The sequence below is a fragment of the Fringilla coelebs genome (genome assembly GCF_963513975.1).
Source record: "Fringilla coelebs genome assembly, chromosome: 2".
Taxonomy (NCBI): Eukaryota; Metazoa; Chordata; class Aves; order Passeriformes; family Fringillidae; genus Fringilla; species Fringilla coelebs.
In genome coordinates, this window is record NC_140029.1 from 89,859,006 (window position 1) to 89,873,848 (window position 14,843).

Here is a 14,843-nt window from a genome sequence, read left to right on the forward strand (position 1 = left end):
TAGATGTTTATAATATTATCAGCCACAAAGTGAACATGGATAGGGATGGGTTTTGCCCTGTCTGTTCCAGCACTAAAGCTAAGAATTGAATCTAGCAGATGATGACTCAAAGATGGGTATATGGAAGTGATTCTTCACCTGAGGCACAAGTAAGCTGTGGAACTCCTTGGCACTCCTGGCACTGGATAATGTAGATGGTAAATTTTACATCAACTCAGAAAAGGACTGAAAAACCACAATGAAATAGAAATTCCCCGAGGACTACTGAGTACAACTGGGTTACCTGTGGCTCAAGAAATTCCTGGGCTACAATTTGTGCTGGAAACAGGAAGATGACTTAAGGCAGTGTAACTACATGATTGTTCTGTTCTTAACATAATCCCTTCACCATCCACCATTTGAGATGGAATATTAGTGGTAGAAAGCCTGACACAGCACAGACTGTGCTTACATATTATAATCTCTAGATCTTCTAATTGAATACCTCAGGAAAGCTTGAAAAAACACATTGTCTGTAGAGATAAGTTCTTTTCACCTGGCATCTGGCTGGTCTGAGTACATGTGTTACAGCAGGTCATGGTCACTCACTAAGTCACAGTCTCAGTAACTTTGTTTCCATCGAGATAAAGGTCTGACCAGTCTGTTCAGTCTGCAATTCATTTCAGGCGATTGGCTCTAGCAAAAGGTGACATATTCTCCTAGAATTATAGATTCACAGAATATACTGAGTTGGAAGGGGTCCATCAGGATCATCAAGTCCAACTCCTGGCCCTGCACAGGACATCCCAAGAATCATACCCTGTGCCTGAGAGTGTTCTCCAAACACTTCTTGAACTCTGTCAGGCTTGGTGCTGTGACCACGGCCCTGGGGAGCTGTTCCGGTGCCCAGCCACCCTCTGGATGAAAAACCTTTTCTAATATCCAACCCAAACCTCCCCTGACACAACTTCAGGTCATTCCCTCAGGTCCTGTCCGTGGTCACCACAGAGAAGAGATCAGTGCCTGCCCCTCCTCTTCCCCTTATGAGGAAGTCGCAGCTGGCAATGAGCTCTCTCCTCAGTCTCCTCCTCTCCAGGCTGAACAGACCAAGTGACCTCAGCCGCTCCTCACAATGTTTCCCCTCAAGGCCCTTCACCATCCTCATGGCCCTCTGCACACTCTCTAATAGCTCAATGTCTTTTTTATAGTGCCCAAAACTGCACACAGGACTCAAGGTGAGGCTGCAGCACTGCAAAGCAGAGCAGGACAGTCACCTCCTTTGAGCACTGGCGATGCTTCTCCTTGAGATTTTTTGAAGCATGAAACATTTCTCTTGAAACCAACAACATTCTTGCACTTTTGCCTTGTCAACTTATACTCCAAACTTGCACGAGAATTCATGCAAAGTATTCATCCACCAGGAAGGGTAGAATCCACTCAGATATAGTTTGATAAACCAGTAGAAGTTACTCTAAGAAACCCGTTTTGGTGATGGACCTGCACAACAACACAAAAGGATGGGCAAGTTGGTAGCTGTCTACACTCTTGTATTAGGTTTCCACTTCCATTGTTTAACATGTTGTCACCAGAATGATTCTCTTCCTCTCTGTGAGATCAGCACATGCTTCTGTCTGCAGCAAATTCTCTCTTGATCTGTGCTTTGCCACACAATGCCGTCCAGAAGGTCTGACATGCTTGACATGCCTGTCAAGTTGCTGAGTAATATCAACCTCATGTAAAGATATTCTCTAGACAGAAAATTCTACTTTCCTTCTGAAGTAAATCACAATCTACATGGACTCTTATGAGGGAGTCCCTGCTTGATCCCTGCAAACAACTGTGGGGGACTGTGTAACCCAATCCCTGCTCCAGTGTGAGTCCCTTCCACAGAGTGCAGTCCTTCAGGAACAGAGCGCTCCAACATGGGTTCACCATGGCCTTCTCCAGGGGCAACAAGGGAATCTTTGCTCCAGTGCCTGGAGCACCTCATCACTTCCCTTCCCTTCCCTGACTGCAATTGCGGTCTCACAGTAACTTTTTCCCTTTAATTATCCCAGAGGTGCTACCACCATCACTGACGGGCTCAGCCTTGGCCAGTGGCAGGTCCCTCCTGGCACTAGCTATATCAGACACAGAGGAAATTTCCTGGCACACTCTCACAGAACCACACCTATAGCCCTCCCAGCTGCCAAAACCTTGCCATGCAAACCCCAGTGCTGCTGTTATATCACCTGGAGCCTTCTCTTGTCCAGCTGAACAAGACCAGTTCCCTCAGCAACCCCTCCTGGCACAAGTGCTCCAGCTCCCAGACCATTTTGGTGGCCTTCCACTGGGCTCACTCCAGCTGATCAGTGTTTGGACCATGCTGCTAGTTAGTACCTAGAGTGGTCACTAGCCTCACACTGCTTTGAAGTCATGTTTGTCCATATGAATCCCATGGCACTTCCTTTTTTGTGTTCCCCTCCATAGCTGTGCTGCTCAGTGTTTCTGGGATGTGGGCTGCTTCAAGCAGCAGAATGAGGACATACAATCCAAATAAGCACCACTGGTCCCATGCAAGTAAGGACACCAAAAGGAAGTATATGAATGTAAGAAACATAAGGAACTCAGTCACTGGAACTGAGGTCTGTGCGTGTTGTTTTACGTAAGTAAAGGAGCTTGGGTGGAGTCAGGTCTAACTGTACTGTAATTTTTTTTATCTGAAGTGGATGTACAAAGTCCTTTTTCTCTGATATAAAACAGTACTGTGCCATTTTTATTTTAAGTTCCTCCCAGTCAGCATTTTTCCTTCAAAATGCTGCTCTCTTCTTCTTTCTCTTTCTCTGGAGCTGCCTCAACTACTTTCCGTGTGTGTTTGTGGTATCCCTTTCTTGTATTCATGTGCTCTCAGCAGATCAAAGCAAAATGCATTCTCTGGGGCTGAGTGATAAATGATTCTGTACAACAACCACTTTCTCTGTACTCTGTCTTCTTCTGCCATGTAATTACTCACTTTTCTGGTGTCCATTTTCCCTTGTCTTTTGGTTTCTTTGTGAGTTCTTGCTGCAGAAGCCGCCATGGTGGGATTTTAACATTTCAAGAGATTTCCTCCTCTAACTGAAACTCTTTCGTTTTGGTCTTCCACACTAACCAGGAATTGTACTGACAGCTAGCAATGATCCTCCATCGCCTTGTCAACTCATAACCACTGGAAAGAATTGTGAACTGGGGGCAGAAGCAGACTCCACATTACCATCCGTGCCAGATGACCACAGACCAGCAATCCAAAGCAGTGCCAGCCAAGAGAGATATTGCCCATCTACCTCCCAGCAGCAGATGACAGGAATGACCTGCCTGTGGCTCCTCAAAGGGGAACGACTTCCCTCAGTGCTCTTCTTTGTGCCTCCTTAGCCCATCACCAGGCTCAGCCATCTCAGTGAGAGCATTCCCTGACCCATGCTGGGCATGTCAGCGTCCAATACATCCAATACATCTCAGACATGCAAGGATTACACCTTCAACCACCACCTCCTCCTGCCTGGCTACACCCTGATATTCATCACAGGTTTGATACTCAATGTGGTAGCCCTGTGGATATTTGTCCGATACCTGCGCCTGAAGTCTGTAGTGATGATCTACATGTTGAACCTGGCCATAAGTGACCTCAGCTTCACACTTTCTCTGCCCATGCGACTCTACTACTATTCCAACCACCACTGGCCCTTTGGTAGCTTCCTGTGCCAGGTCTCTGGCTCAGTCTTCCAGATCAACATGTACGGCAGCTGCCTCTTCCTCATGTGCGTCAACCTGGATCGCTACGTTGCCATTGTTCACCCACTTCGCTGGCGGCATCTGCGGCGCCCCAAGGTGGCCAAGCTCCTCTGCTTCATCGTCTGGGTTGTGATCTTCATGGGCTCCATCCCCACAGCCATAGTCCACAAGCAAAACCACTGTAAAGTAAAAAACCAGACCATTTATCTGTGCTTTGAAAGCTTTAGCGACAACATGTGGCAGAATAACCTCTTCCCCCTGGTAATCCTGGCTGAAATCTTGGGGTTTCTCCTGCCTCTCAGCTCTGTGGTGTACTGCTCAATTCGCATCTTTCAGGAGCTCTGCCAGCCCAGCCAGACAAAGACCCTGCGACAGCGGAAGACCGTCCGTCTCCTCTTGGTCAATCTGGTCATCTTCATCATCTGCTTCGTGCCCTACAACACTACCCTGGCCGTTTATGGGATGATAAAGGCCCGGGTGATGAAGGTTGAGGCACAAACCCAGGCCTCGGTGCGTCAAGCGTTAATTATAACAATGATGTTTGCCAGCATGAACTGCATGCTGGACCCACTGATCTACTACTTCAGCACTGAGGGTTTCCGTAACACCTTCAAGAAACTGCGGCGGGGACAAGCCTGGGACTCAGAGATAGGAACGCTTAAGCATCAGATTGTGGAGAATAAGTCAACCCGGGACCACGCTGTGTCTAAAGTAAAACTGATCCCATCTGAAAACTTTAGCCGTCCCAATGAATCCTCACCATCACTTCCTACTGCAGTATTCCTGAATGGCCCTATTGAGGACTCGGAAATTTAAGCCTGGGAAAGCCATACCATTGCAGAGTCACACATGAAATAATGACAGCAAGCCTGTGGGATACAGCAAACTGTTTGAGGGAGCACAGCAGACTGTCTGTGGGTGAACGTGATGATGCAAAGCTGAAGGATGAAAGGTTGTTTTGAATAAACAGAGGTGCCCTCGTGACATGGTCATACCTGACTCTTTTGGTACAGGAAACACAGTGGGGAACAAGGATTTGAAACCAACTTAGTGTGTCTAGGTCTGGCCAGCATGAATTCCTGTAGCAAGTCCATCCTGACTGAGTAGCTCCTGACTGCACTGTAGCCCAAGGCAGTTCTGGGGAGCGACAGAACACAGATACGGAACTCACTGCTGACAAAGTGAATTTACTAGCAGTCGCTGAGGAAAACCTTTGACCAGATGTTTCAAACTGAGTCATAGGTCCAGCACAGGACACCTAGATGAGTATCTTAATTTTCCAAAAGAACTGAGGCGTTTAGCAAGCTTTGTTGAGGTCAAGGAGAATAGCTGAGTTTTCAGTAATCTTGCAGAAAATAGGTTCCTAATTATATAGAAAATCACAGACCTTAGCAAAATAATCTTCAGGAGGTATGTCAAATCTGCAGCTGTACACACACACATGTGGCACAATGCCTACACATTTACCTAAAGCAAAATGGCTTGGGAAACACTAGCATACTTTTAAAAACTACATTCCCAATGGCCTCAGAAAAAAAGAGAGGATACCAATATTGTCATCATATCAGAAGCTCATGCTGATGTTAGTGCTTTACACTCTCTTGTTGCTGGCCCCTATATAGGATGGTTGATTTTGGGGCTGAGTGATTTTCACTGTTGAAAAGGAATGATGTCACAGAATGAGGCTGCGGTGAAATGTATTTGCTTGCACTGTTTGTACATGCTTTTGCAGGCTGCACTGTATGTGAAAGCCCTATAAATCTCCCCAGAAGCGAGGTCCAGCTGTACACAGGCAGTGCCAGAAGCCCCAGTTTTTCACTCCTGCTGATGGCCAAGGGTTGCCTTTCCAATTGCACTGCAAAACAGCCTCTCTGTGGCTTCCAGCAGGTCTCAGGCTATTCTGGAGTGGATCCATTACAGCAGTTTGGTTTTGTTTTTCTTAATGTTAAAGGAAAGGTCAGGCAAAGTGACAAGAAATGTAGTCCAGAGTGCTAGGGTTTTCAGTTTTTAGACTTCTCAATAAGCAATAAATCTGGTTTTAAGTTCCTACCTCATGACTGCTGTGGGAATAAATGTATTGTAATACATCACGGGTTGGTGTTAGGAGATACAATGTTTTAAATCCATTTTTGCAGTCTCCCCTGAAGACTCTCTCTTTTATGAGAGATGACTGCAGAAGCAGGTCTTCAAGAAGACCTGTAGAAGATGATGAGCCTCTCCACAGACACCCTTGTGCCCCCACCTGCCTGTGAGACATATGCCTTGCATGAGCCAGCTCTGTCCCCTTGCTCAGGCCATGCATCACCAGGAGAGCAGCCTTGAAATCCATTTGCAGATGAAGAACATTTAATGGTGCCCAAGAGATGCAGAGAAATAAGGTGGAAGAGGGCTTGTAGTGCAGTAGGTATTCCTATTTTAAAGACTCAGGACTGCCATGAATATGACACAGTGACACAGTGTAGCTGGAGAGGAAACAGAGCTGTGTGCATCTCTTCTGCTACCCTTTTGTCCTGGGATTTATGGGATAATGGAGTGGTATTACAGCAGATGCACTGCTGCCCATTTTCAAACCTTCTACCACCTTCATCCTTTCTAGACCCCTTTCCTTGTCCCTGTCTCTCTGGTCCTTTCTGCTTTCAATAGTCTAATGCATCATGCACCTAAGCATCAACACAATGCCTTCATCGTTATCTTTTCTTCCCTGCCCAGAGAAGTTACTTTTTTCCTTTGTTTTAACTTGGCTAGAGTGCTGTTATAAGTTCACAGAAAGATTTGGGTGGGAAGGGACCTCTGGAGGTCTCTACCAAGACTGCCTGTTCACAGCATGTTGCTGTGGGCTGTGAGGGTTGGCAGCTCCCTAAAGGAATATAAGAGCTGAAATCCAGGCATGTAACAAGGCAGGCAGAGGAAGAGGCTTAGCCAGCAATGGAAAGTATCTGAGCAAGGGGACAAAGTCAGGAATAGGCAGATAGCCGGGTTCAGCTGAGAATCAGATCATCACACAAGCTTGTGGTGATGAGGCAGGTCCAAGGTCAAAGTAAGAAGTCAAGTCAGCATCAGGATCAGGTCTGGAGGCAGGAACCAAGGTGAGCCACAGTCCAGAGATTGTCTGACAAGTCCATCATGACAGGGCAGGTCTTGGGTCAGGCCAGGAAGCCTATCCACAGGTCTAGATCCACAGATTGCACGGTCAGGCACAGGCCAGACTCCTTAGACAGGAGCCAAGGGCAAGTGCACCAGCCTAACAGCATCTCCTGGGGCAGGGGGTGAGTCCTGGCTGAGGCTCCAGCAGAGCTTTCTGGAAACTCTCCCCAGTCCTCAGAGGGAAGAGGCTGCCCTCAGCTCCACTGCCTCTGACCTGTCCCCAAGGTCATACAGCCAAACCCAGGAGCAGAGAGAATGTGGGACCCCAAGGCAGTTCATGTTTCTCAGAGCCTTGTCCAGGTGTCTTCTGAGCACCTCCAAGGATGGCGATTCCTCAGCTGGCTGAGGTACCCAAACCAGTGCTGAAACATGCCCTGGGGAGAGGCTTTTCCTAATGCTCACCAGGATTGTTGCAAGTCATGGCTGTTGTGCTTTCTCAAGGCCACCACAAGCAGAGTCTGGCTCTGCCTCTCTTGGCAAGCTTGCCAAGTATGAATGAAATGTCAGCTGGCAGATGCCACTCCTTCGGAAGAGGCCGCTCCTCTGCTGAAGTTACAGTATCCTCCACAGCACACAACTTCTCAAAAAGCATATCAGAAAACATGATCTTTTCTTGTAGCTTCATTCCTGAAAATAGTGGAACTATTTTTACCTGGAACATTTCATAAATATTCCACCTCCAGCAGAGGAAATTTTAGCTCAAATATTTTGACTAAATTATAAATAACTGCAAAGCTGATCTCCTAATGAATCTCATCAACCAGTTTAACAATAAAGAGGGCTGCTGGTCATGTTACACGCAGCAGAAAAGTTTCTGACTTTGGGGTTCAGAAGGCTTTGCTTGTTACATATAGATAGTTGTGGGCCCAGTGTGGGCTGTTGTGTTTTGTCCTTCGGGTATTCAGTCTTTTTCAGCTTGCATTAGTTTTATTTTGGTTTTGAGGATTCTAGTCAAATGTAATTGTTTTGGATTTTAGAGGGGATTTGGGATATTTTTCATGTTTGACAGAGAGAATTGGTGTTAGCTAAGTTTCTGCTTCCGCATTTTTGCTTTGTAAGCTTCAGGAGTTTTTTGTTCCCTCACATGGTGATAAGGAATAGCACATGTATGTGCTGTCTTTTAGTGAAATGAGTCATTCACTCTTATCTTGCTTTATGGCTTCTTTTTTAGTCAGTGTATAAAAGAACACAGACAAACAAATCTGAAAGTTCTAGGGGATGACGGTGTCCAACAATACAAAACAGAACCACTTGAAAGCTTGTGTTTAGAACAACAGGAGCTACATGAAGCAATGATATTCAAGAAGGGAGAGTTAAACGGGAATATAAGCTTGGCAAAGTCTTTTCAACCTGTACAGGTGACCCTCTACATCCTACTGTGATAGTTCTTGAATTCTTGTTAAGTATGTCAGAGGTAAAAGGTGCCATTCACTACTTCCCTGTACTTCATGCCATTGGCAGATGTGAACATTAAACAAATGTCTCCTGATCAAGTAAGACTAAACAAGTGAAAGGTCAGAGAGATGGCAAAGGCACACAGAACACTTATTCTGAATGGATCAGACAGTATCTGCAAAAATGGACAAATACATTAGGATTTAAACTCCTTTGACTTCCAGAATGGATATGTCCTATGCTTCTGGAAATGGTTCCCTACTTGGATGATATATAAAAGAATTGTTATGACTATTAATCATTATTATTAATATTAAAATGCATTTTATACTTTCTAGAAACCTTCTGATACTCTGAGTTCTGTGAGTCAACTTGAAAAGATGTTTCAGAAGTCCCAGAACAAGCCAGACCTTATCTTCAAATTGCTTTTATTACTGTTTTTATTCCTTCCACTGTGTACTGGCTGTGTGCCTTCCACCACTAGATGTATCCCCACAACAAAACATGTATTTTGTATAACAAATGCCCTGAGCAAATTCAGCTGTGCCTGCTTTGAGCTTGGGAGGTACCCCCTGCCTTCCACTCCCCCCGCTATTGCTGGGAGTTGAAACGGATGTCCTCCAGAGGTCCTTCCAACCTAAATAATTGTATGGTTCCCTGACCTTGTGTTTTAGATGCTGATCTGTCATCCCAGGCATTTTTTCATTACCTTTCCCTCCCGGAGTTCTTGCTCGGATTACACTTTGCATACCCTGCTTGCCTTTCAGCTGCAGAGTCCTTGATCCTGTGGCTGAGTGCAGTGAAAGCTTCACATTTTGTGCGTTGCTTTTGAAGCCTTTATTGAAAACTCGTGTGTTCTGCAGCGCTAACAGCATCTCGGCAGAGGCCAGGCTGCCGCTGCGCCGATGCTGCTGTACATCCTGCTGACCAAAACCGGCTCAGGGTTTCCTTATTGTTTCCCACATTTCCACTCTCTCTGCTCTTACACTCGGAGAGATCTTTAGGCATGGATTGGGTTTTTTTTGTTTGGTTGGTTTGCACAGCATCTTGAGCGGCGAGATCACGATCAGTGAGTGCTCCCAAGCAAAATAAGAAGAAATAATGTAATATCACCAAAGTACCTGCTATGCTGGTGATTTTGTTTGAGGTTATCTAGGAGTCTGCAAGTACTAAAGTCAGGCATAGCTGTCACTGCTTTTACCTGTTTCAGACAGTGGCAGTGACAAGGCTCCCACGGTAGCTGTAAAACCTCCCTGCACTGCATACGCTGTTCCCTGAAGCACGGGCAGTCAACCCTCCACTTGAGCCCCTGAAACACAAAGGAACAAGGAAGAACTTTTCTCCCAAGGAGGGCAAGGGGTGGAGGTAGAGGATCAAACTTTTCACCTCCAGGTGCTGATAAAAGAGGTTTTCTAACACCATGTGAAAAAAAGAAAAAAGAAAAAATGGGAGGAAAGAGAAAAAAAAAAAGGGGGGGGGGGGAGGGAAAAAAAAAAAAGAAGAAAGAGAAAGGGGGAGGGCGGGGGGGAGGGGACGGTAGGCGGTGCTGAGCCGGCCGGAGGAGGCTCCGCTCCCGCCCCGCTGCCCGCCCGCCCCGCGCTCTCCGCGGCCAACAGCGGCCCCCGGCGGTGCCTCGGGCCGGAGCGGCGGGACCCCCGAAGGGCTCCGGGCACACGGCCCCTGGCGCCTCCGGGACGGGCCGGGGCGCCCGCTCCCTCAGCACCGGCCCCCTCCGAGATGCACCGGGGCAAAGCAGCTCCTCTCAGCTTTTGGAAGCAAAGCAATTTGTAAAGAAAAAAAAATTAATAAAGGCAAGAAGCTGTAAAACTGAAGTAAGTGTGTGAGTGCTTCTTCGCTGGGAGCAAGGGGAGAAAAGGACTTAATTTTGTTGTCACGATAATAACATCTCCGTAAGGTGTTAAGAACACAATGAAAAAAAACTTCTGGAAGTAAACTAGCCCGTGGCACGGATGAGTGTCTTCCTGAAGGTTTTTACCTGATCAGAACCTGGCAAATGTTGAACTCACACTTTTAAGGAGCACTTTGATGAATGAAAGCACAGCTCCACAGAAGGTGACGCAGCCCTGCGCTTTGAGTCAAGAAATGCCAGACTGACTTTTCCCCTCCCGGACTCTTTGTGCATAGGTGCCACAGTTGTCCTTTGTTACACAATGACAGATCGTTTTCCTCTCAAAGTCCCTTCTTCAGTTACCATGTAGGAAGAACATCAAGACAGATGAAAAAAAAAAGAGAGGAAAGAAAGTCACAGAGAGAAAAAAAAGTGGCGTTTTACATTTTTCCTGTTTTTTGGTTTTTTCTATGCTGTATACAAACCCATCAGCTGTCTACCACACATATGTGAACTCCATTCTGCAAACAGAGCTCCTGATCTTCTGCTTTTCTGTAGTGTTTACCATCCCCGCTTCCAATGGCTTTATAAATTTGAATCAACGTCGTTCTCAGGAGGCCCATTAGCTGATAAGGTATTATTACAATTTTATAGGCAGGAAACTTAGGAGCTAAAATGTATGTTCTGAACTACTTCAGCTGCCGCTTTCTGGAGGGCTATATAACACATATCCATCGTGTCACTCCTGTTGATTTAAGTCACAAATACAAGACCTAAGCGATTCTGTGAATCAAACACCAAGGCCTCATGATAAGGCTTCTTTCCTCTATAGGAAGGAGTAAAGGAGTGGTGATTTTGGGGACAATTTGGTGCATGTGCTCGTGCCCAGTATCACCTGGGGGTCCTGGGGCAAAGGCAGGAGCTGTGAAGGTGGTGGCAAGGGGTTCACAAATACTCTGTTATGAGGAGATTAATTTTTTCAGATGCTTCTATATCAGGGTGCGACATCTAGATAATGAGCAAGGGGAATTAGACATTCTCATTGATGAGCATGCATTTGATATAATTAGCATTACAAAAAACCCGGTGGGACGATTTGCATAATTTCAGCGTGCTTGAGTCCCCAGTTACAGCTGTTCAGAGGCAACAGGGAGGTTAAAAAAAAAAAAAAAGAGAGAGAGAGAAGTGTTGGGGAAACATGCTGCTACAGCTGAGGGACAGCAGTCCCTGCAGTACAGCTGGTGAAAGCAGCACTGTGCAGCCAGGATACAGGGCTAGGGGGTGACACACATGCTATGGGAGACCTGCAACTGGAAAACATGTGGGAGATATTTTGCAGTAACAATGCTTCATTAGCACTTGCCAAAATTATTGGTGACAATTTGTAGGCAGGAAAAGGACCTGCGCTGCCACAAGCCAGCTTGCTTGGGGTCATGTTGCAAAAGGTGGCAAGGCGTTTGTTGTTGGCCTGGGAAGTGGAGGTTGTCTTCTACACCGGGTCACCTTATTTGCACATCTGGAATGTAACCTGAACCACCAAGGAGCACACTTGGTGCTCCAAAAGGACCTGCCTCCAGAGGAGGGAAATCATGTGGGGAATCATTCAGGAAGAAACATAGTGAGAGAAAAACATCAGTGGATCTGGTGGCTGGTTACATGAAGTTTATTACCTAGTGAAAGAGCCCACAGCTGTAATCAAAGGGAAAATGCCATCTTAATCAGAGGTAATGTGATTGAAAAATTTAGAAAGTAAAGGGGTAAGGCGGGCAAAAAGTAGCGTAGGCCATTCTGTCATTCTGCACTTTGTACTTTCTAATGGTTGTAGTTATGTACCAGGGCAGGATAATGTCTGCTTTCCTATAAGAATGCCTCATTTAGATTGTCACTGGGTGATGCTGCAGTCCTATCACTGGTATTCATATGGTTTTCTAAATGGTGAGAGAAAGTTATGGCAATGGGTGAGACACCGTGACTTACTGGACAAGGAAGAATTAAATATAGGAGAAGCAATAGGAAAATTCTCTGGCTACTTAATTTAGAAATGGTATTTATTGACTTTAGTTTCAGAGTAACTGCCAGTAGCAATATATCGTCAGTCTGGTAAGTGGATCATTGCCACAGGCAGGGTGACATCAGTGCTTCAAAGGGAAATGGTCAGGCTCATCACTCGAGCTATTTTTGAAGCTTTGGAGGGCCCTGTCATAGATACAATTCTCTGTTTCACTTTCTTCCAACCTGACCCTGTGCTCTCTGTTCCCTCCATGCTGTCCTTCCTCGTGCCATTTTCTGGACATGCAGTCTGAAAGTACTAAGAAAAACTACTCTTGCAAAAACCTGAGGGACTCTCCACCAAAAATGTCATTCAGCTGGGAGAGCAATTTCCCAAGGACACCAAAACACGGGATGAAGCTGATTGTGCCTGCCTTATTTCTGTCCTTGGGTTGACTTCCGTAGCCCTCTATAGGGGGTAGCCTTCACCAACTTAAGGAAATAAAAAAATAATTTAATAAAGAAATGTGTTTCCTACCGGCTTGTGTTTAGCACAGGGGTGGTAGTAGTGATCCTGAGAAACAACTTCCTCAGCGCTGATGGTTTGATCTGTCTGAGTTTTGTACTGCTTTTCCTGCCTGTCAGGGTGAGCAGGGTGGTGGGTGTGGATCTCAGCGTCTGACAGACAGCTCTTCTCCATGCCAAGCTCCTGGAAGCAGCAGAGCGCTGCAGAGGGTAGTTGTCCTGCTTTATGTTTCAAATTGCCAAGGCTGTCTATGAGACATCAGGCTGCAACAAAGCCTAAAAGAAATGGGAAAGGCTCTGAGAAGACGCTTGTGCTCTTTACCAGAGGAGTATTTTGAGAAATCAACAGCACAGTGACCCTACCAAGAACACAGGATCTTCACAGCACGGGCTCTGTGCTTGGATGCCACGGCAAAGGTCCAGAATGGCCTTTTGTCTCATCTCCTTGGATTCATGCCACAGTGATGGATGCTTTTGGAAGCTGATGGGCCTTGCTTGTGTCTGAACCTGCAGCCATTTGGAGCTTACAGCCTGCTGATCTTGTGTAGCTCCTGGGTGCAGCAGATACTCCTTGTCCTGCACCAAGGCTACATCAAATCCATCTCAAATTCTTTTCCCAGACAGATTAGGGAATTATTTCCAGGGTATAATTTTGAAGAGAGAGCTAGTCAAGGAAAGTCAGTCATCTCTTTCTTATATTTTGTTGCTCCCACAGCTTCTCTGAGGGAGAGAAGGTGGGGGGGGGAGGGGGAGGGGAGGGACAGGGAAAGGGAAAGAAAAAAGCTTGAGCATCCATAAAAGGGGTCAAATTACAAAAAGAGAGATTCCACTTGCCTGCACATGCAACTAGGGCAGGGTAAACTGGAAACTTTGTTGGTGAGGTGCAATGTCCGTGTTTTGGGTATCTGATGGAGTATATTTGGCTGTTGACTAAAGAATTGTTTTTAAAAATAAAGTAGCACAAGACTTGAAGACCAAATTTAATATCCAACATTGTCCCTATGTGCTGCTCTGGGAAGTTTCTTAATGTCTTTTTTGTTTCTGCTTCAAATCTAGGTGACTGCATCTGTCAGCAAACATACCAGGTGTTGTAGAGACAGACAAACCTCTGGGAATGGCACACTCATAGGGCTCAGTCACTCTCAGCCTGTCCCACTTCACCCTCTGTGGCTTCACAGATTTTGAAAAAGATGGGTAAAGGAGAAGAATCACTCAGCCTTCAACAAATTTTGGATGGACCACATCCAGATCTGGCATCCCTGTCTCCTGCCCATCAGCAACCTTGGTGAAACCCCCAACAGCCTGGGCAGCAAGCAAATGTGAAGGGCAGGTATGGAAACTTTAAGTGGAAGGGAGCAGAGCACATAGGAATTAGGAAAAGGTAGAGCACAGATGCTGGGAGTACCTTATCCATTTTACATTTTTACATATAAAGAGCTTTCTATCAGGTCTACTAACTCAATGCCTCCCATCCCCCCCCCAAAAAAAGAAAAGCCAGGATTTGTTAGAGGCACAGACAGTCCTCATTCATTTGGTCCAGTCCCTGTGACATTACCAAGGAGGCTGGAAAGGGAGCAAATGAGGATGTGGGGACCAGGAAGGATGCTCTTTTGGCCCTAAGATAGTCTCAGGATAGCATGTATGGGCTGGTGAAGGAATCAGATCTTTTTTAGGGCTAACTGATTTGTGTTTTGTCATGTGGAGAATGACAGCTTGAAAACTGTTGTAGAATCCTCTCTGTCTTTTTATTCCTTTTCTTTCTCTCCTTTAAGATTTCAGGATAGAAGTGCTGCCAGCCCCAGGATTCCTGAATCATGACTCAACAATGAGGAGACGAAGGAACCTAAAGGTTTGCTTGTGCCCCCAGAACAAGATGGACAATAGTGCTTGTTTGGCCAGCTCCTTGCCCACCCCCCTGCCTCAAGTCTCCTTTTTCGGTTATCTGAATGCTCTTCCTGCTCTTTGGTTCCTTAATGAGTCTGGCACAGCTTGTTCTTTCCTATCTCCACATCCACTGTTGTTACACCCCTCCTACCATTTTTAGCTCCTCTTTTTCTCCTCGTTTCACTGGCTCCATACTGCTGCTCTCTCCACATCTCCCAAGACTAGCTGCTTGCTTTTTCAAATAGTCTTCCCTCTCTCTAGGCCCTGCCTCCACTACACCAATCATTCTTGACTTTTATAATCCCATGTACTCTAATTTTCCATCTAG

The 14,843-nt window shown here is 46.0% G+C and overlaps 1 protein-coding gene across 1 annotated transcript; it reads left to right on the top strand.

The window, feature by feature from the left end:
- Positions 1 to 3,414: 3,414 nt before the first annotated feature.
- Positions 3,415 to 4,618, top strand: LPAR5 (lysophosphatidic acid receptor 5; the record flags this gene model as incomplete). The annotated part of the gene is made up of 1 exon (XM_084226814.1): positions 3,415 to 4,618. The coding sequence occupies one exon, from the start codon at positions 3,415 to 3,417 to the stop codon at positions 4,543 to 4,545; it is 1,131 nt and encodes a 376-aa protein (XP_084082940.1). The 3' UTR covers positions 4,546 to 4,618.
- Between the last annotated feature and the right edge of the window lie 10,225 nt (positions 4,619 to 14,843).